The sequence below is a fragment of the Panicum hallii genome, chromosome 6, assembly GCF_002211085.1.
Source record: "Panicum hallii strain FIL2 chromosome 6, PHallii_v3.1, whole genome shotgun sequence".
NCBI classification, from domain to species: domain Eukaryota; kingdom Viridiplantae; phylum Streptophyta; class Magnoliopsida; order Poales; family Poaceae; genus Panicum; species Panicum hallii.
This window is the reverse complement of record NC_038047.1, coordinates 9,167,964-9,188,162: the sequence shown is the minus strand read 5'-3', so window position 1 is coordinate 9,188,162 and position 20,199 is coordinate 9,167,964. Positions and strand designations below refer to the sequence as shown.

Below are 20,199 nucleotides of genomic sequence, written 5' to 3'. Positions count from 1 at the left end.
CCAAACGAGACCTAATAAAAAGGATCATTCGACTTGCAGGGCATGAACACCAATAGCGTGTAGTTTCGGCACCAGGATGAGCTTCTGCTTTGGATGGACAGTCAAACCAAACACCTCCGTCAAATCTATGTCCTCCTTCTCCATGCCAGCCGGCAGCTCCCAGTCAAAACAGTACGCAAGGTTTGCCAGCATGATCTCAACAGTAGCCATGCCAAAGTTGAGGCCAGGGCAGATCCTCCGGCCAGCCCCGAACGGCACAAACTGAAAATCGTTGCCTCTGAAGTCGACGGCCGCAGCGCTGCCACCTTCTGTGAACCTCTCAGGCATGAACTCCTCCGGCTTCTCCCAGGACTCAGGATCTCTACCAATAGCCCATTCGTTGATGATGACTCGCGTCCCACAGGGGATCGTGTAGCCATCGACCTCGCAGTCCACCATTGAGAGGTGAGGGAGAAGCAGCGGCGCTGGTGGGTGCAGCCTTAGCGTCTCTTTCACAACGGCTCTCAGATATGTCATGCTAGCTATGTCGTCTTGCGCCACCATTTCTTGTCCTTTCGGTGTGTTCACCCGCACCTCGGCTTGTAGCCTGGTCATGAGCTGAGGGTTGCGCATGAGCTCCGCCATGGCGAGCTCTAGAACCAACGATGACGTGTCCGTGCCCGCACTAAACATGTCCTGGAGATGTACGTTATTTATTAGGTTAGATGAAATAACTAGATCTACCAGGTTCCTTTTTCTCTAATGATCATATACTGTAGAGTAATAGTATTAATTAATGAAAATAAGTATGTTACAATCAAGATGGCCTTGATGTGGTCTCTGGTGATGCCGTACTCCTTCTGAACCGAGAGCAACACGTCGATGAAGTCACTGTCTTCTTGCTCAACACCACCACCAACACGGCCATGCTCAGAGCTTCTTCTTCGTCCCTCGTGGTCGGTTATTATCGTTTCAAGCAACCCGTCCCATCTTTTGCGTGACTCGTCGGCCTTGTTGCTCGAAAACCAGCCGGTGATCGAACCTAATGCGTTTGAAAGCCCTGGGAAGTACTCTTCCAGGTTGAACCCATCAATCAGACGAATGTTCGTCTCGATCATCTCCCGGAAGAGCTTGTTCCGGCCTTCCTCCCTGAAGAACTTGCCCGACACGGCTCGGCACACGATGTCGTTTGCGAACGTGTTCATCGTCTCACTGATGTCCACCGCCTTGCCCGCAACCGCCGTCTCCCGGATCTTCTCCATGACCAGGCGCACCTGTTTTTCACGCATGAACAGATAGATGCGTGTGGTAAGAGTACACACACTGCAAAGGTGTCACGTTGATAGGTAGCATGCTACCTCGTCTTGTCGGGCGTCCCGGTAGGAGTTCACCTTCTTGACGGAGAAGAGGTGTGTGGTGACGAGCCTCCTGAGCTGGCGCCAGTGCTCGCCGTAGGGGGAGAAGCCGATGTCCGTCGACCCGTAGAACAGGGCGTCGGCGACCTTGGACGCCGGCCGCGAGGCGATGGCGTGGTCGTGCATCCGCAGGACCAGCTGCGCCGCGCGCGGGGACGACACGATCAGGCTCGGGACGGTGCCGAGGCGGAGGAACATGAGGCCGCCGCCGCCGTGCTTCGCGTCGAGGCCGCGGAGGGAGACGTGTGGGCGGTTGCCGACGTGGTGCAGGTGGCCGATGATGGGCAGGCCCGGAGGAGAAGGGGGAAGGCGACGCTTCGGCTGCTGCTGCTTGCTGCCATGGCGGCTTCGGGAGATGGAGTGCCCCAGCAGCAGGAGGAGAGGGACGAGGAGGAGTTGTGCTAGAGGTGTGGTCGCTTGCAGGACTTGGTATGCTAAATTCACGTGATCCATGGTTCCGAGACAGATCCTCGTACGAGCTTGTTCTGGTGTAAAGATTGTGGTGTTTTCTGGTACAAAAGGTACCTTTGCCTGCCATATATATAGTTGCGTGGGTGCTTTCATATTTGCATGCCCCCATACAATCTTGGCTGCTCACAGCACACTAATCGTTCTTTTCATTGGACAGGGTAGCATGAATGATTGAGGTGATTACTACTCTTCATTTTCATAAAAAACTAGATTAAATAAGTTTCAAATGGTGATCAAGATACGAGGGTATAGCTCTATCCACTAGGGGATAAGTCTCCTCTGCACTACCGCAGGGGAACTCACCGTTGATGTGTAGGCCCAAGTGAGGGAGAGTCCCTCTTGAAGTACTGCAGAGGGACTACTTCCCCACCAGGACTCAAATCCTGGTGCATATAAATTATGCTCATATAATTGCTTTTAATAGTGGTTTAGTTGTAAGCTTGCGATGAAGGCCGACTCGCGATTGTGTGGGTACAAGTGCATTGTCTTTTTAATTAGAAAAATACACATATACATAAATATCCCATCACCAGGTCGAGTATGGATCAGAACCATCTTAGGAGACCAGTGAATAAAACCTATTATATGGCTCTCAAAAGTAAGGTTCTGTTTGGAGCTGCTAATGTTAGCTAAAAATTTAGTCTAAACTTTAGCAATGTTCAGTTTGGAGCTTATAGTTAATGGGGGGAACAGCCATATCCAGTTGTACTGCCGCGCTGCTCTGCTCTAGTGCTGCGCCACTGCTGCTGATCTTTTGCTCTGCTTTACTCCTGCGCTGCTCCGTTTTTTCTTCCAGTGCTGCTAGGCTGTGCCGTGATGAATTTGCTGTGCAACCATGCTCTACTGGTGGGTGGAGGGTAAGGGTTGGTGGAGGTATTTTCATTTTTTTCATGATCCGCTGGTGGGCATTAGCACTTCTTAGCTCATTCCTCCTATCTAATGTTTTACCTATATTTTCAAGTTTAGCTAAAGTTCAGCCCACCCATTAGCAGTGCTGATTGGATGGGCTAATGCTAAAGCGGAATAAACTTTAGCACTTGCAATAGGGTGATCCAACAAGGTCTAAATCAAACTTTGACACCTACGATAATTTCATCACTCTTAAAATCTGCAGGGATGACTTCACCACTCTCAAAATCTGCATGTTTGGTCTCTCGAAAATACTTCATAATCATGGAGTATATATACTTGCGTATTTATTTATAAGAATGAGTATGCGTAAATTACACGTAGCATAAATAGTCATACAGCTGGTTACACAGGCACGAATAAGAGACAATTGACAGAGCGCAAATGTTCAAAATGTGACTTACCACGTGTAAGGCAATCCCTTCGCAACGTTATCCATGACATATCATGAGTCGTGGAAGATCTGTACCAGTCTACCGATGCTGATGCGCTTGCGCTTCGGCCGCCCACAGAGTCAGATCATAATGACTGAAGAAGAAGATGTTTTTGTACGTGGAGCTCTGCGCAAAGCACGGCCACGGCAGCGGTCGCAGTTCTCGCCGGAAGCCGCTGCAGAACGGAGTTATTGGATGAGAAAAGAGCAAAAACAGACGAGCTCCACCGAACACGGAAATTCTGCAGGCGCACCGTCATCAGAGAGAGAGAGAGAGAGAGAGAGAGAGCAATTCGGCTGGTGCCGAGCTCTGCTGTGTTTATCTGCAAGCGCCTTGACGCCTGGTGTGTCACCGCAATTCTGAGTGCTGACCGAATTGGGAAGCGGGTCTCTGTGTGCATGTGTTGTGAGAGAGACAGGTTTAGATTTTTTTTAATTAAGGAGAGTTCCGGCCTCAGCTATCACAGGGTGATTGCTTGCAGCCTTTGATTATAAAACAGGCAGTTCTGAGACTGAAAACGTCTTACACGCTAAAAGTTCTGGACAAAGAGAAAACAAGACCAAAAACCAAAGATTAGAGACAACACAGTCTAAGGGGGAGTTTGGTAGAGCTCCGCTCCCTGATTCTCCTGATCTGCTCCCTGATTCTCCATGGGAGCTGATTCTTCTGATCCTGCTCGAGAATCAGAATCAGTTTGTAAAATCGTTTGGCTGCAAAACTGATTCTTATGCGTTGATTACCTATAATACCCTTCGCTACCTATTCTTTTATAAATTGTGGTTGTATAAATCTGGAATAATATATATAAATATTACATGAGTATTTAAAAGGCATCTAAAATTCAATTAAGGTCTAGAGTCAAACAACATAAAGGTCTAGAGTCAAACAAAATACAATTAAGGGTCTAGAGTCAACCCAAATACAATTAAAGACCTTCGTCCAACAAAATACAATTAAGGGCCTACAGTGAACCGAAATAAAGACCTAGAGTCAACCAAAATACATCATACTTGTAAAGCAATCACCTTGCCTCCCAAATTGCTCTAGCTAGGTCATCACGAAACCTATTCATGTTCCTACTACTAGAAGCTGTGGTGGATGTGTCGGACGCATTATGAGGAACATGTCTTCTGTATCGGGTTGGAATTGTAGGAACATAGTCAGGGTCTCGATCATATTTTTGAAAATCCTCATCAAGAGCATAATTCTCGCGGATGTAGTTATGAAGGCACATTGTGGCAGCAGCAATCATCATTTGCTTATCAACTGGATATGTCGGCATCTTAAGAAGAATCCTCCATTTCATCTTCCATACACCAAATGTGCGCTCTACTACATTGCGAAGACTTGAGTGCAAGTAATTAAACCTCTCTTGCTCACCATTAGGTGCTGCGCTATTCCTCCATTCTGGAACATGGTATCTCTGACCTTTGTAAGGAGCTAAATAGCCATCTCTATTTGGGTAACCAGCATCAACAACATAATATTTTCCTGTGTCATATGAGAACAAATATGAAGTTTGGTGAAAACAATATTCAGAAATAACAGAAAATAGAACTCAAGATATAATTAAAGTGTACCTAAAGGAGGATGTGGAAAGGTATCTTCATCACTTTCAAGTGCATGGTACAGTACAGTAGTATCATGCATAGAACCAGGTTGACCAATAGAGGCATATGTGAAACGCATGTCAAAATCAACAACTCCCATTACATTTTGAGTAGGTTTTCCAGACCTTCCAATATATCTAATGAGGTCCCTTTTCCGTGGGGTTGCAGATATATGAGTGCCATCAATTGCTCCTATGCAATCTTTGAAGTGTGGCCACATTCTTGGATCGTTGGTAATTCTACTATGCACTGTACGGAAATTAGGATCCTTTGGTTGTATATATCTTTTGGACATTGCCACCATGCAATGCAAAACATCAGTGAATTTGCGACTAATTGTCTCACTAGAGTGCTTGAAATCTTTTTGGATAGCAGAGTTTGACCAACTATGACCACAAACCACAAGAAACAACCCAAGACATTCTATGGAGTTCATATGACTAGAGGATTGTAGGCCAAAATCACTAACCAACTCATCATGCAATTTGTAGAATAGCCATGGGGGCATCCTGAACATGTCATAACATTCTTTAGGATTGCTGAGTGTTTCCATGACCCAAGCCATACCAGAAAAATTTGTAGTCCTTGGATCATTCTTGTCAACATGAGATGCATAATACCATGATAAGAGAGATGCAGCAGCATGAATACCATTTTGGTTGTCCATGATCAGCCACATGACTTCCAGATCATCCACTTCTGAGTCACTTGAGTCCATCCCACTATCAGAAGAAGACATCTGTCGATACACACATAACAATTATGAGAACAAGAAGCATTATCATGTAATTGTAGCACCATATAAGATGTCATACATTCCATACAGCACGAACCATGTCATGCATCTCATAGAAAAAATATTACAAGACAGCAGGAAAATTATGATAGGTTCATGAAAAATTGTTACAGCACAATACCATGGTAAAGGTTCTACTAGGGGAAAAAATGACAGCTTGCACGCAGCAGGGAAAAATGTAACAAACTCATGAAAAATGATACAATGAACACGCCACATGTCTGTTCTGACACTACATGGTCGAATCATTCCTTGTGAGCCAATTATGCTTCATTGTAAGCCACTGAAACCGTTCTTCCGGCGTCTCCAAAGTCATAAACATCTCCCTCTCAGCTTGCTTGATGAAGACTTGAGAAGCTATGAAGTGTTCTTTGCTTCCTGGAACAGCACCACACTCTCTAACCAAAACCATGACATCCTTGATTGAACACCCAGAAGTATCCTCCCTCCTTGCCAAAGACTCACATGAGGCAGTACTCCTCTCGCTCATGGAAACAAGCTTGGTCAGTTGATCCTGCACCCAATGTCCTCCTGAAGTTTTTGGTTTTTTACCCTTATCCTTTCGGCTAGTAGGTGCAGGCCGCTTTCCTTTCGAAGGTTCAGGGGAGATCTCATGGCAATCATCACTGGCTTCGTTAGCCTCGTAATCTTCATCTTTGTCATCGTCAGGTTCGGTGTCTTGAGTGTTAGGTGCAGCACCACTTGAAGGAGACCAATGATCATCTCCCGTGTTCCGAATGTCTTCAAACATAATGGTCTTTAAATCTTCATGCTGAAGAGGACCATCCTTGAACTTGGCAATTCCTTTGTATACCTGCAAACAAAGAGAATAATTACATACATATTTGCAAGATTTCAAGACTATCAAAAGATATCAATCATAATTATTGGTACCTTATTTTCCTTCTTCCACCATGAGTCAGGTGCAGTATATGTCTTCTTCACAGGGTCCCATCCTAACCCAGTTTCCCTGGACAATCTTTTCCAGTTACCATACTCTTTCCGCATCTTATCCCATTTGTTCTTAAATTGCAGCTTGCTATAATCCAATTCAGTTTTCTCCTTAAACTTTTCCATAACATTTTTGTACCCAGTCCTGTTAAGATGAGTGCCGCTGCGATTGTGTGCTCTCACTTGTTCAGCAAACAACTCACATAGAAGTCTAGTATTCTCCTCATTCCAATCAGCGTTTTCAGCCATCTCGTTGTACAGAAAATAGTTAATGGCGAGTACCGACATATTAAACGAATACAATTGTAACAAAGAAGTGGCACAATAGTAGGACATGTGAAAAATCAACTGTCTGTACCAACATATTAACCACAGGAATATGTAGCACACAATTACACAATACTTGCTTATGTGATCAAACAAATGCACTTGTCTGTACAAAGAATGTAGCAGTCTGTAAAAAAAAAATACCACGAGCATCAGGTTGAGCGGTCTGTACCTTAGGCCGGAGAAGTAGAGACCGAACCAGACGAGAAACTGCAACAGAAGGGCTGGTGAAGCCGCCGGTGAAACCTTACCCTGCAAAAGCGCCGGTGAAACCTTACCCTGCAAAAGCAGAAGGCCGTCGTGTGAGAGGAGAAGGGTGCACAGGGAGTCCAGGATCCTCCCTCCCTGCAAAAGAAGGCCGCCGCCCCCTGATCATCCACGCGCGCCGGCGCTGGCCTGCCCTGCTCCCCCCCCCAACGCGCGCCGGCGCTGGCCTGCTCCCCTCCCCCCCCAACGCGCGGCGGCGCTCCCCTGCTCCCCCCCCCCCCCCGCGCGGCCCCTGCTCCCTCCCCCCACGCGCGGCCCTCTCCCCTGCTCCCCCACCCGCGCGGCGGCGCTCCCTGCTCCCCCCCCCCCCGCGCGGCCCCTGCTCCCCCCCCCCACGCGCGGCCCCTCTCCCCTGCTCCCCCCCCACGCGCGGCCCCTCTCCCCTGCTCCCCCCCCGCGGCGGCGCTCCCTGCTCCCCCCCCCGCGGCCCCTGCTCCCCCTGCTCCCCCCCACGCGCGGCCCTCTCCCCTGCTCCCCCCCACGCGCGCCCTCTCCCCTGCTCCCCCCACCCCGCGCGGCGGCGCTCCCCTTCCCCCCACCCCCGCGCGGCGGCGCTCCCCTGCTCCCCCCCACCCGCGCGGCCCCTGCTCCCCCCACGCGCGGCCCCTCTCCCCTGCTCCCCCCCCTCCCCCCGCGCAGCGGCGCTCCCCTGCTCCCCCCCCCCGCGCGGCGGCGCTCCCCCGGCTCCCCCCCCATGCGCGCGCAGCCGCCCCCCGCTCTCCCCTCCCCCGCGCGCCGACGCGGCCCCTGCTACCCCACCCCCGCGCGGCGACGCTCCCCCGGCTCCCCCCCCCCCCGCGCGGCCCCTGCTCCCCCCACGCGCGGCCCTCTCCCTGCTCCCCCCCCACGCGCGGCCCCTCTCCCCTGCTCCCCCCACCCCGCGCGGCGGCGCTCCCCTTCCCCCCACCCCCCACGCGGCGGCGCTCCCCTGCTCCCCCCTCCCCCCCACCCTGCGCGGCCCCTGCTCCCCCCCCCACGCGCGGCCCCTCTCCCCTGCTCCCCCCCCCGCGCGGCGGCGCTCCCCTGCTCCCCCCCCCCCGCGCGGCGGCGCTCCCCCGGCTCCCCCCCCGCGCGGCCCTGCTCCCCCCCCCCCCCCGCGCGCGCCGGCGCTGGCCTGCTCTCCCCCCCTCACGCGCGCAGCCGCCCCTCCCCCCCCGCTCTCCCCCTCCCCCGCGCGCCGGCGCAGCCCCTGCTCCCACCCCCCCCCCCGCGCGCAGCCGCTCCCCCTGCTCTCCCCCCCCCCGGCGCGCGGGCCGGCGCTGGCCCTGCTCCCCCCCCCCCCCCCGCGCACGCGCGGGCCGGATCTAGGGCGGCGGCCGGTGTACAGGAGGGCGGCCACCAAACCTAGCGAGCCACCATTGGTTCGGGCGTTCCTGTGCGGAGCAGAAGGGGGCCGGAGTGGAGGTGCCCACCGGCGGCTGGATCTGGGGAGGCGGCCGGAGTTCAGGGAGAGGAGGGGGTGGACGGAGTAGGAGGGCGGCGGACAACTGCTGAGCGTGTGCGGGCGACTCACGGGGGGAGAAGGGGGATCGGACGGGGGAGAAGGGCGGCCTGGTTTTGTTCAGTGGCAATTGCGGGTAAATAGTCTGCAAGTTGATGGCGAGGTCCGTAGTGTCGTTGGTTGAGAAGCGATTTCAGAGCGCGGGGGAGCGGGTTCTATCCGATCCCTGGGTTCAACGTGAAAACAGCGATCGGTTCTCTCGCTCCCAGGAAGAATCGCTCCCCAAGAAACGTTGTTTGGCACAGATCCTTGGATTCTCAGTGAGAATCGGGAGCGGGGAGCCGTGCCAAACTGGCCCTAAAGACTAGTTCTTGATTCTGTTTCTAAAATTCCAGCCGAAATTGTTGAAGATTTCTGTCAAACTTTTGCAGCCCTTCATCAAGATGAGCCGAATCACTCTGACAGGTTTAGATGCCTGATTAGCCAAATCAATGCCCGATTTCCTTTTAAACATCAAACCATACAGACAGGTTTATATTAGATTATTAGCCAAGGATCAAGCATCATCAATATTTGTGCCATGTCTCTTCGAACAAGGGACTGCTTTTTACTATGGTTCATGGCACTACTAGAGGGAAAAATAGTATGTTTTTTAGGACTATGTTAAGTGCAAGCTCTAATTTTGCAATTTAGAACCCTGATTCCATCAATCCGTGCAGGACGGGCTACAATTTTCAAAATAAATTTTACTAAATAAAAAAATCAAAATTGTTATCTTTGCTTTCTCTAGTTTGTTCTTATTCTAATACCATATAATATAGATACTTTCTTATTTTTTCCTAGTTGTGATTGGCATTAGCTGTCATTTGCTCTCAATGTTTCTCAATCGACAATCATAGTTTTCTTTTTTGCATTGCACTTATATTAGTATTCGACATTTGTTTATTAGTCGAAACATTAGCTTGAGAAATGTTTAACATCGAATTTTGTGCACAAGCGTATACAAGATGTAAATCGTAACACGCAATGTGCATTTGTACCTTGGGATAGTTTTCCATATTGCATAAAAGTATTTTGGGATATACTTTTTATAATGATAGATGTACATAATTTACATATAATTTATTAGTTAATTTAGGTTATTTTTATTGATAATGGACGTGAGTAATTTAGATCATATTTTGGAGTTACTTTAGATTCATTTTCTTTTAGGTGGAACTGCTCTAGATTATTTTTTTAAAGAAGAGTAAATTGCACTCCAAATTCTTAAATTTGTCCCACAGTTTTATCTAGATTCTCAAACTCTCAAATCGGCCATTTAGATCTCTAAATTATGTTAAAACTGTGTTAAATGGTCATGCAAACTTCCGACACCAACATAACATGTGATAGCACGTTGGCAAATATTTATAAAAATTCCCCGGCATAGTCTTATTTGCTTCTCTCTCTAGCTCTCCAATCTCTCTCCGCTAGCTCGGGCCGAGCCGAGCTCCCTCCGCTGCCCGTGCTCTTTCCCTTCCCCTTGGTCCTCCACCCGCCGCCAGGGTCGGCCGGCAGCCTCGGTCCTCGGGCCAGCGGGGGCAGAAGCGGAGGCGAGCAAACACCGAGGGGCGCCGCCGCTGCGCAGGCTGCCGCCGTGCCTTACCCACGCCGGTCGTGCTCGCCGCCGCCGCGCCTTGCCCGCGGCCCCCGTGCCGGTCGTACAGGCCGCCGCCGCACCGTGCCCGCAGCTCCGCCGCGCTGGTTCCCCGCACCTGAAGCGCCGCGAGCTTGCCCAACGACGCTGATATCTCGCCCGTGAGCAGGAGCCAGCGACCGGTGGCGCGTCCTCGGCTCCTCGCCCGCAGGACTGCCGCCTAGGCCCGCGCGATGTCCGAGCGGGACCTCGAGGCGCAGCTCCGCCACGGCCGCCACGTCGCGCGGCGGCGGCAAGCGAAGACGGCGGCGAGACAACGGGCCACGGGCGTGGTTCAGCCGGCGGGCGGGGCTGCATCGCGCAGCAGCATCAAGCTGCATCTTGCCGCGGCGGGCAGGCAGAGGCTGGCAACGAGCGGCAGGCCACCTCGGGGCTTCCATTCAGCGGCTTGGAGCTTTGATTTGGTGCTCAGGACCGACGATTTTGCCGCTTAATTTGAGCTTGATGGAGCCGCTTTGCTTGATTCCATCCCCTGCTCGATGGAGCTGCTCATGAAGGAAGAAGATAAGAGAAATGAGAGAAGAGAGATTCTAGGGGGCTTTTATAAATGTTTACGTGAGAACCGCCCAATTTGCACTCGATTCAGGTGAAATCATCGATCAATCCATCAAGATGAGAACTGGCACATGTCTATTTCTTGATACGCTATATGCTAATCCATATTTAGAGGCACTTATATAATCACCTAAAATAAAAGCAAATCCGGTAATCTCGATACGTGCTTGCGGATTAAGCATATGTAGCATAATACAATTCATACATCACCGTATGAACTATAGAGAGCAATTTTCACATAACGTAAGATTCAACATTAAGGTTTACAAGTTCATAACAAGGGTAGCTCAAATATGAAACTAAAAAGTTCCAACTCCAAATATAAGCATTGGGCTCACGAATGACATTAGAAGAGATATAAATTTAAGTTTGATGTTTCCGTTATGTTCTCACACGTCTAGCAACGCAGTGGATAAAATAACTAAAGCGTGATAAGAAAACGACATCTTTGCTCAACGATGCCATCACAACAACTCACTCCACTCCGGCACCGGAATCGACGGGATAGAAGTGGCCAAAACACAAGCTCTGGTTTACCGGCAACTTAGGTTAGAAAGTAACATGAGTACAAAGGTACTCGCAAGACTCACGCAAATAAATAAACAAGGATTATGCAAAGGGGGTTCAACAAGGATGAGGCTTTATGGTTAAGTAATTATTGCATAAGCATGAGCTCTCTAATCCAACAACTAGTTCCTAGCAAATTAATTATCTTGCCCAAACCACCACACTAGTTTTAGTTGATTAAAAGAAGAACGAGTACTTTGATCATAAAAGTGCTTTCTACGAAGAATTCATGGGATATTGAGCTTGCTCATGACTAAGAGTGTGGCAATTCAAATTGATTATTTAACCTTGTAAGGATGTACTTCTTTACCCACACGACGCAAGGACCATACGGCTCACCCAACCGGCCAAGTTGGATGAGGGGGTACTTGCGTCAACCGTTCCCAACAAGCCTCGGCTATTAAGGTACGCCTAGCTTACGCGGAGAGTCACCTAGGTCCACCGAGGATACCTCTAAACCTTTCTACATAGCCCAGTGGCCATGCGTCTAGGACTGAGCCTCAATGACTAAGACAAAGGAGGTAATGGGCTCATCCTTATCATGACTGGATATGTGGTAGCATGATAAGTTGTTCAAAACCAACATCACACATGGACGGTTTTCGAGCAGACTATACCTCCAAGACTCTTTTCTCTAGGCCCTACCATTCCGTCCAAACCACGGTAACATCTTTCCAACAAAACCATAACCGAACAAGTGCGATCAAGAATAACCAAGTGAGTGTAGTGTGATCCTATTCCAATCTTTCCTTTCAAGTTATAAAATAAATATAAACATGGCTAAGCAACTAGTAAAATTAGTTAGTTAACCAACTAACATGTGATAAGGACATGGATAAACAACTCAAGGAAGGTAATGCATAAAAGTAGGTATAACAATGCGATAAATAAATATAATACATAACCCATAATTACCCAATTGAGATAACTAAAACTAAATCAATTTAGAGGGGGCAGGATATAATGCTTAGCTGCTTGCCTTGGTCTTCTTCCGGCTCAACCACTTGACACCGGGTTTGGGTTCGACAACCTCGACGGACTCGACGGTTTCATTCTCCGGCGACTTGGTCGTTATAATGCATGAATGAGTGTATGCATTAGCATGATACCATGATTCATGCATGAGAGGATATGAGATGAAGAATGAATAAACAACATGCAATGTTACACAAACACGAGCTACTAACAAAAACAACCAAGCATCACTAGCACTTAAGCAAGAAAACCTAAAGTAAGAATATCAGCAAGAAATTTGTACAGCAAGCATAAATCATGAATTAATTTGAGAATGCAGAGAACATCCATCAGAAGTCATAAAAGTTGGATTTGCAGCAAAATATATTTTATAGAATTATTTATGAGCATGACAATTTTCAGTTATTCTAAACAAGTTAATCTTAAAAGATATGCAAATCACTTTAAACAATTTTCAGAAAATTACCACAGGAACTAGACAGATTGGCAAAGCTAATATAACATGTTTTGCCATTTTATCACTTTTCAAACAAAAATTATGAATTAAACAATCTTTCATGCGGAGAACAAGAAGTTAATTTAAAAATCTATCAATAAGTAGAGATTCATTAGAACAAGCAACACCACTTGATAGCACATTTCACAAGGAGTCTAACAAAATTTAGTTTGGCATTTTTAGAGCAGTATAGAATTAAAGAAATTAACTTTATTTAAAAAAGTATAACTAATTTTACAGAACAGTAACATACAAACACAACATTTTTGCTGAGTAGGTCTGCAACACAGGAATTCAACAAAACAAGTTTCACAACTTTTGGACATCTACACAATTTTCTATGAATTTTACAAGTTGACAGATTTAGGAAATACATAAAAATATGAGGAAAACGTTAGGGGCACCTGGATCTGGCGCTCCTAAGCGCCAACAGGTGGGCCCAGGAGGCCAGGCGGACCCGGGCTGAGTCAAGGCCAGCCGCTAGCCTTCACCCGCGACTTAGCCTGGGCATTCGGGCTACCCGAATTTTTCGGGTCGGGTTTTTCGGGCTTTTGGGGAATTCGGGTATTCGGAAATGCTACCCGAAATCGGGTTTTCAAAAGCTAAGCCCGAAATTTCGGGTATCCGAATATTTCGGGTTCGGGTTCGGGTAGCCCGATTTGGCCCGAAATTTGATATCAGGTTAGAAATCAGTGTTACTTGTACATATTTAAAGCATGATTAATAGTTAACAACAGCCAAACAAACGAGTATTAAAGAGCATGCAAGACTGCAAGTCAACAAAAATAAGACTAAGAGAAGTTCGTAACAAGAGTAAAGGCATAGAACAGTAGAACACAACATAAATTCGGGCTATTCGGGTAATTCGGGTACCGCGGCCTACTACCCGAACAAGCCCGAAATTAATTCGGGTTTCACGATTCAATACCCGCGGGAGCCCATTGGGTATCGGGCTTCGGGCTAAATGGGTTCGGGCTCGGGTTTTTCGGGTTTCGGGCTTCGGGCTCGGGTTTTATGCCCAGGCTAACCCGCGACAGGGGCGCGGCGAGCACGCACCCAGCGCGCGTGGCGCGACGCCGCCGCACGGCGCAAGGACCGGCGAAGGGGAGTGGGCTGAGGCGAGCAGGGCAGGGCCAGGGGAGCGTGCGCACGGGAGGAGTGGGCATGACGGGGAGGCTCACCGGTGGCACCGACGGGCGGGACAGCGCGGCGAGCGGCAGCATGACGAGCAACTACGGCGGCGGACAAAGAGCGGCGCGGAGGAGCCCTGCATGGCGAGGAGGAGGGCCGAGTGAGGGCACAAGCAACAAGAGGGAAGGGAGAGGAAGCCAAGGGCGCAAGGAATCGGGGCGGGGCTCACCAGAGGTGGCGAATCGCGGTGGCCGGCGGCGAGGAAAACAATGGTGGCGGCAGCAATGGAGGTGGCTGCTAGGGTTTGGGGAAAAGGAGGGGGCCGGTTTAAAAGGAGGAGGAAGGGAGGCCGGAGGCGAGCAGGCGCCGATGGCTCGGCTGCCGCGCCAACAGGCACGCGCCGGCCCGGTTGCCCAACCGGCGCCCTGGGAGGCGCGGGAGGAGGGGGTGAGGGGCTGACGGGTGGGCCCGGGGTGAAGAGGAAAAGGTGAAACGATGGTTCAACTTCAAAATTCATAAACTAGAACTTTTCATGCTACAAAAATCTCCAAAAATTTATAGAAGCAAGATAAAACTACCAAGAACACAATGCAATGACAAGCACTCAAAAATCTATTCTAGATTGCTCACAGTAAAATAAATAAAACAACAGTTTTTCAACATTCCAAGAATTTTATGCTTCGGACTTGTTGCCACAAAATTCTAAAAAAATATTTAAATTCATCATTTTAAGTCTAGTATTTGAATAAATTATTTGGAAGCACTGTTGCAAAGCAAAATTTGAACTTTCTTCACTAGCATTCATTCAAACAATGCATAAAGATGAATAAACTCATGCAAGCATATGCGCATGATGCCTCATTATGATTTAATGATGCTCATGATACTATTGGTTACATGTTAACCATGTTTTTAACATTTGGGTTGTGACAGTTTGCCACCATGGCACCATGTGGCATGCCACGTTAGTGTCGGAAGCTCGCGTGGCGCGTTTGGGATCTTGGATGAACCACTTAACATGGTTTAGGGACCAAAATAAACGATTTGAGAGTTTGGGGATCTAGGTGAAACAGCAGGATAAGTTTGGAAACCTCAAGTGCAATTTACTCTTTTAAGAATAGTGGACATCGGTAGTTTCAATGCAAATAGGGATTATAATGGCATGTGTGGCCAATTTAGATGAGGATTAGGGATCACTTAGGTTATTTTTCATAACGGTAAAGGTGGCTAATTTAGATATAGATTAGAGGATTACTTTAGAGTATTTTCATATGGTTGAAAGTGTGTAATTTTTTTTAAAAAAAGATAGAATAGATCCTTGGGCTATTATTTTGGATGGCGATTAGTTTCTGCACATCCTCTTTTACCACACATTCATAAAAAATATTGCAAGAATGTCACCATTGCAAGCTTGCAATAATGCATTCATAATGCATGAAAAATGTCAGAAGGTTAACCAAGGCAAATGATAACCAGTATGTCACCTTTTTGACTCGGATGCACATGTAGGATTTGAAGGTACGTAAGCAGGTTAATGAGGACCATCTTTTTTTCCAAAACATAGTCAAAGATTTCGTGCTATAAAAACTCAGATGGCAACGGGCAAACTGGAGACAAATGTGTATTCTGCTTATATTTTCTGTCACGTTAACTTTTTCACCATCATTGTCTTGCATGATATATGCCTATATTCACTTGGCACTCTTTTCTACGTTGTTAACATCCTAAGATCCTCGTCATAATTATTAGTGACACGTATCCGTTTTATGCTATCTGTTGGCCACATATATATATATATATATGCACCTAACTGTTCAAAAAAAATATATGCACCTACGACTAAGTTAAAGGGTATGGATAAGATGAAAGTTACAGCCCATTCAAACATAGTGTTTAAGTTTTCATATTTTTTCTTTCTAAAATTGCTAGGAAGTCTGGAATTCACTGAATGAAAGCAACAAGTACCTAGGCTACCAATTGAGAAGATTAAACAGATAACCCACCGTCAGGACACTGGCTTTATATATTACTCTTCTGTCTAATGTTACTAATCGTTTGAGAGCCTTTTAACGAGTTTTTTTAAAAAGGGGATTAAAAAATTAAAATTTGTAAAAGTGGTGCCAGTTGGGAAAATTTTGAGAAATGGGTGCCTCCCGCCCGCTGAACGGGCGGAAAGGAGCCTCCCGCCCACCCATCGGGCGGGAGGTTCGAAAAAAATTTCCAGGGACCTCTTCGCGAATAAAAAACTTTTCTTATTCGCGAAGAGGCCCCTGAAGCAGGCCTCCCGCCCGGCCAGTGGGCGGGAAGGCCACCCGCCCGGCCAGCGGGCGGGAGGTCCCCCCACAGGCTATTTCAAACTCAGACTTCTATACTTCGTAGTTTCACAAGCTATTTGAAATTCAGACTTTTTTCAAATACAAAATTTATTCGCCATACTCTTATGTATGCATATAAAATTTTAATTCAATTTTATGAAGAAGATTACAGTATCTAAAACTCATACGAAGATAGTTAAACGATAACATTTTGCAACGTAGAATCCAAATATTCTGTCTTCAGTCAATGCGGCAAATATTACAAATACACATCTAGGTGTGATACAATCTCAACGCGGCAAATATTACACATGAGCAAACAACGTTCAAATAAAATTGCAACTAAATGATGCCTGATGACGTACTAGCATTCGATCGGCGACGTCTCCCACTCCTTGATGCAACCGGAGGTCTTCCATCTGTAACATGACCTGTAGGGCCAGCTTCAGCAGAACTGGGGCCAACATCATTATTTGGACAACGTTTATACGTGTGTCCAATCTGATTACATGCACTGCAGCGCTGTATCCTCGGACGGAGCTCTGACTCATCCATATCATTACGAATACGCCGTGTCTGACGGCGCTCTCTCTGAACCCGTGATGATCTTGGGTCTGGAATATATATAACAGGATTCACTGTCTCAGTGAACGATCGAACCAAACGGAACCCATAGATCTCATACTGCCAGGTGCTGGTAATTGTCTCCTTTCTGAAGTAATGGGAAACATATATATCGACAGTATGTCGAATATCCGCACAAGCAGCCATTACATGAGAACAAGGTAAGTGCAGCAACTTGGGCCTCATGCATGAGCAACAACAAGTTACATCAAACTTGAGAATGCACTCCTTTACCGCAGTTTGACGTCTCATGCCATGTCGCGCCCTGTCTTAAGGAGATACCTCAAACTTGAGCTCCTGTGTTCCACATTACCGTACGTGGTGTAACCGGACGCTTTCTGCCTTCTTAGTCATATATTGTGTTACCATGAATCCAAAATTTCTGTCAGGATCTCGCATGAATACCTGATTTTTAGTGAACCGGTCCCTAAAGTAATCGGTACACCCCCGGACGATGAATTCCACAATTGCAACCAGTGGAAGCCCATGAACACCTCGCAGCATCCAATTGTAAACCTCGGCGAAGTTGGTGGTCATTATGCCGTACCTTGCACCATCGGTATCATAAAGGAACGCCCACTTCTCTTTGGGTTCATTCTCAATCCATTCAGAAAAGTTTTTCACCACTGAGCCAGACCTTCTGCGAGTACGTGCAGTATCTGTTGGCAAAAGGCACAAAGCCTCTGCTTCATCATGTGCAGTTATGTTTTTTGATGCGTCCTCGGCTCTTTTCTTCCCGGTCAGTTCATCAAGTTTCTACCACTGCTTGTTAAATTTTTGCTGATTCATTTCCTTGCATAGCCTCTTAAACATATCCATAAGGTGCTTGTTCTTGAATTGCCTGAAAAAGTTTGCACCGATATGTCTCATGCACCACCTACTGCGAACATCATGCCACTTGGGCGGCTCTCCGGTCTCCACACACCCCTGCTGCAAATCTAGTATTGCCCTCAGTATGCCGGCGTGACGATCATGAATCAGGCAGACATCTTCCCTATCCCGAACGATTGCAAGCTTAACCCGTTCCAGGAACCAGTAGCAACTGTCCGTGTTCTCACTCTCAACAAAAGCAAAAGCAACATGCAGCAATTGATTGTTTCCATCTACTCCAATAGCTGTCAGCATTTGCAATTTATACTTTCCTGTGAGAAAGGTCCCGTCGATGCACAGGAGAGGCCGGCAGTGATGGAATGCGTTAATGCATGGACTCAAGCTGAAAAAGACCCGCTGTAATGTGTAGGGCGGACCTTCTCCTCTGTCTAGAGTTTTCAGGTCATAATAGCTTTCAGGATTTCTCTGACATAGGACGGCCAGCATTCGAGGAACATTATCATATGCAGCCTCGAACGTACCAAACCTCATCTCCAACACCTTTTGTTTTGCACTCCACGACTTGCTGTACGAGATGGTATACTTGTACTTTTCCTGAATGTACCTGATAATAGACTTTGGTTCATATGACAAGTTGTCTACTATCGTCCCGTACATCTCATTTGCGATGTATTGCGACGTGAGGTTGCGATGGGTCTTCTGCACCCCAGGCAAATGACAAGTGTGCTGAGTGACAATGGAGCATTCCCAATAATCTTTCCATTTACCCTTATAGGCATGCACCCGCCATGAACAGCCCTCCTTCACACATACCACATCGTACTTACGAGATTTGCACTCGACTGTTTTAAACTCTCGCATAAGAGATAGAGACCAGCACTTAACAGCTTCCTTCACCTCTTCAATTGAGTGGTACCTCGCACCCTGGATAATTTCATTCTCCCTGCAATCCGAAGGCCAGCTAGATCCGTCATCTACGACAAGATGACTGAAGTCGCTGCTTACCCAATCTTGAGGCACATCATCGTCATCATCAGATGAATCGGCATTCATTGCTTCGTCCAATTCACGTTCTTCGTCTTGCAGCTGTTCAACAATGAAGGGTACGTTCTCCCCCTCATCAGCCATGCATTGAGGTGTTGCGGTCCCACTTGCCTCAATGTTTGCCCCCTCAACTTCTTCATCAATATTTTCATCCCCCGGAGCAGCTTCAATATTTATCAAAGGGTTCTGGTGCACACTGACAAGGAGTACCAGTGGTCATTGCCAATGACTTGCATTTTGCAGATAATTTAACCAGTCCTCGTTGCTTGCAAGTGGCATCAGCTCCCAGATCAAAGCGTGAGTGGTACGATTAATGACGCATTGAACACTCACAGTGTGTGTCTCCTGATTAATCCTTAATCCCCTCATTAACCAGTTGCATAGGGATTCAAATGTCCTCTCGTGCGGTCTGGTAATTCCTCTGACTGCACAGTTGAATTCACTTAAATCTACCCCATGTGGCCCATAAATCATATTTCCTTCTCCGTAATATATACTGAAAATACCCTTCTCGGAAGACATATCTGAAAATACCGCACAATTGAATTAACTAGTTATACTACATATTAATACACAATGACGACCCTAAGTTTCAGCGATTCTCAGATTATATTTTACAAATTCTAAACTATTCAGAATATCAATTATACTAAAAACAAATGAAAATACTAAAAACTATTCAAAACATAACTATTCTAAGAAATATTTCCTAGATTATAGTTATTTTCAAGTAATTATACAGCTAGAATGAGAATATACCTCCAAATCGACGTGTGAACAGGGCTTCGCCGCTTCCTCTTCTCTCTTCCTCTCCTTTCTTTCTTATTTTCTGATTTTTGCTGAATAAAATAGAAATTTTTGGAGCTGGTTCGAGCTTATATAGCCGGGGGGGGGGGACATCCCGCCCGACCAAAGGGCGGGATGCCCCTCAGGACAACATCCCGCCCTTTGGATGGGCGGGATGCCCCCGCCTGCCCCGGCAGGGACCTCTTCGCAAATAAAAAATTCGCGAAGTGGCCCTCGGAGAACGTCCCGCCCACTGGATGGGCGGGAGGTCCCCGGCCCCACGCCTCCCGCCCAATCAGCGGGCGGAAGGTACCCATTTTTCAAAATTTTCCCCACCGGCACCCCTTTTCCTAATTTTATTTTTTATTCCTTTTTTGAAAAAACTCGCCTTTTAACAGTCTTTTTTAGAGCATGAGCCCAAGCTCATATAGGCCCAGCAGGCCTGTGAGTCGGCCTGTAGCCTACCTCAGCCCAGATAGGTCTACTGACCAACATTTTAATCTTTTTTGCTTCCTAGCGATTGAATGTACAGTACAGGATCCCACCTTGCCGGGATGGCAAGTCAGAGGACAGTAGAAT

General features: G+C 47.5%; 2 protein-coding genes across 2 annotated transcripts; both read right to left on the bottom strand.

Annotated features, from left to right (window-relative positions):
- Positions 1–24: 24 nt before the first annotated feature.
- Positions 25–1,847, bottom strand: LOC112898121 (indole-2-monooxygenase-like). Its single transcript, XM_025966513.1, has 3 exons — positions 1,338–1,847; positions 795–1,253; positions 25–675 (listed from the first exon to the last, which is right to left on the bottom strand). Exons 1-3 carry the CDS (start codon positions 1,845–1,847, stop codon positions 25–27), a joined length of 1,620 nt encoding a protein of 539 aa, XP_025822298.1.
- A 3,999-nt stretch (positions 1,848–5,846) lies between these two features.
- Positions 5,847–6,814, bottom strand: LOC112898120 (L10-interacting MYB domain-containing protein-like). The gene is made up of 2 exons (XM_025966512.1): positions 6,509–6,814; positions 5,847–6,428 (listed from the first exon to the last, which is right to left on the bottom strand). The coding sequence occupies exons 1-2, from the start codon at positions 6,812–6,814 to the stop codon at positions 5,847–5,849; spliced, it is 888 nt and encodes a 295-aa protein (XP_025822297.1).
- Positions 6,815–20,199: the final 13,385 nt, after the last annotated feature.

Excerpts from the sequence above, each read along its gene's own strand:
- LOC112898121 (XM_025966513.1), bottom strand. The coding sequence starts at position 1,847 with ATGGATCACGTGAATTTAGCATACCAAGTCCTGCAAGCGACCACACCT. Across the intron at positions 1,254-1,337 it reads GGGACGCCCGACAAGACGAG|GTGCGCCTGGTCATGGAGAA; the intron begins GTAGCATGCTAC and ends CGTGAAAAACAG. Across the intron at positions 676-794 it reads ACATCAAGGCCATCTTGATT|GACATGTTTAGTGCGGGCAC; the intron begins GTAACATACTTA and ends GTACATCTCCAG.
- LOC112898120 (XM_025966512.1), bottom strand. The coding sequence starts at position 6,814 with ATGGCTGAAAACGCTGATTGGAATGAGGAGAATACTAGACTTCTATGT. Across the intron at positions 6,429-6,508 it reads GGTGGAAGAAGGAAAATAAG|GTATACAAAGGAATTGCCAA; the intron begins GTACCAATAATT and ends CTTTGTTTGCAG.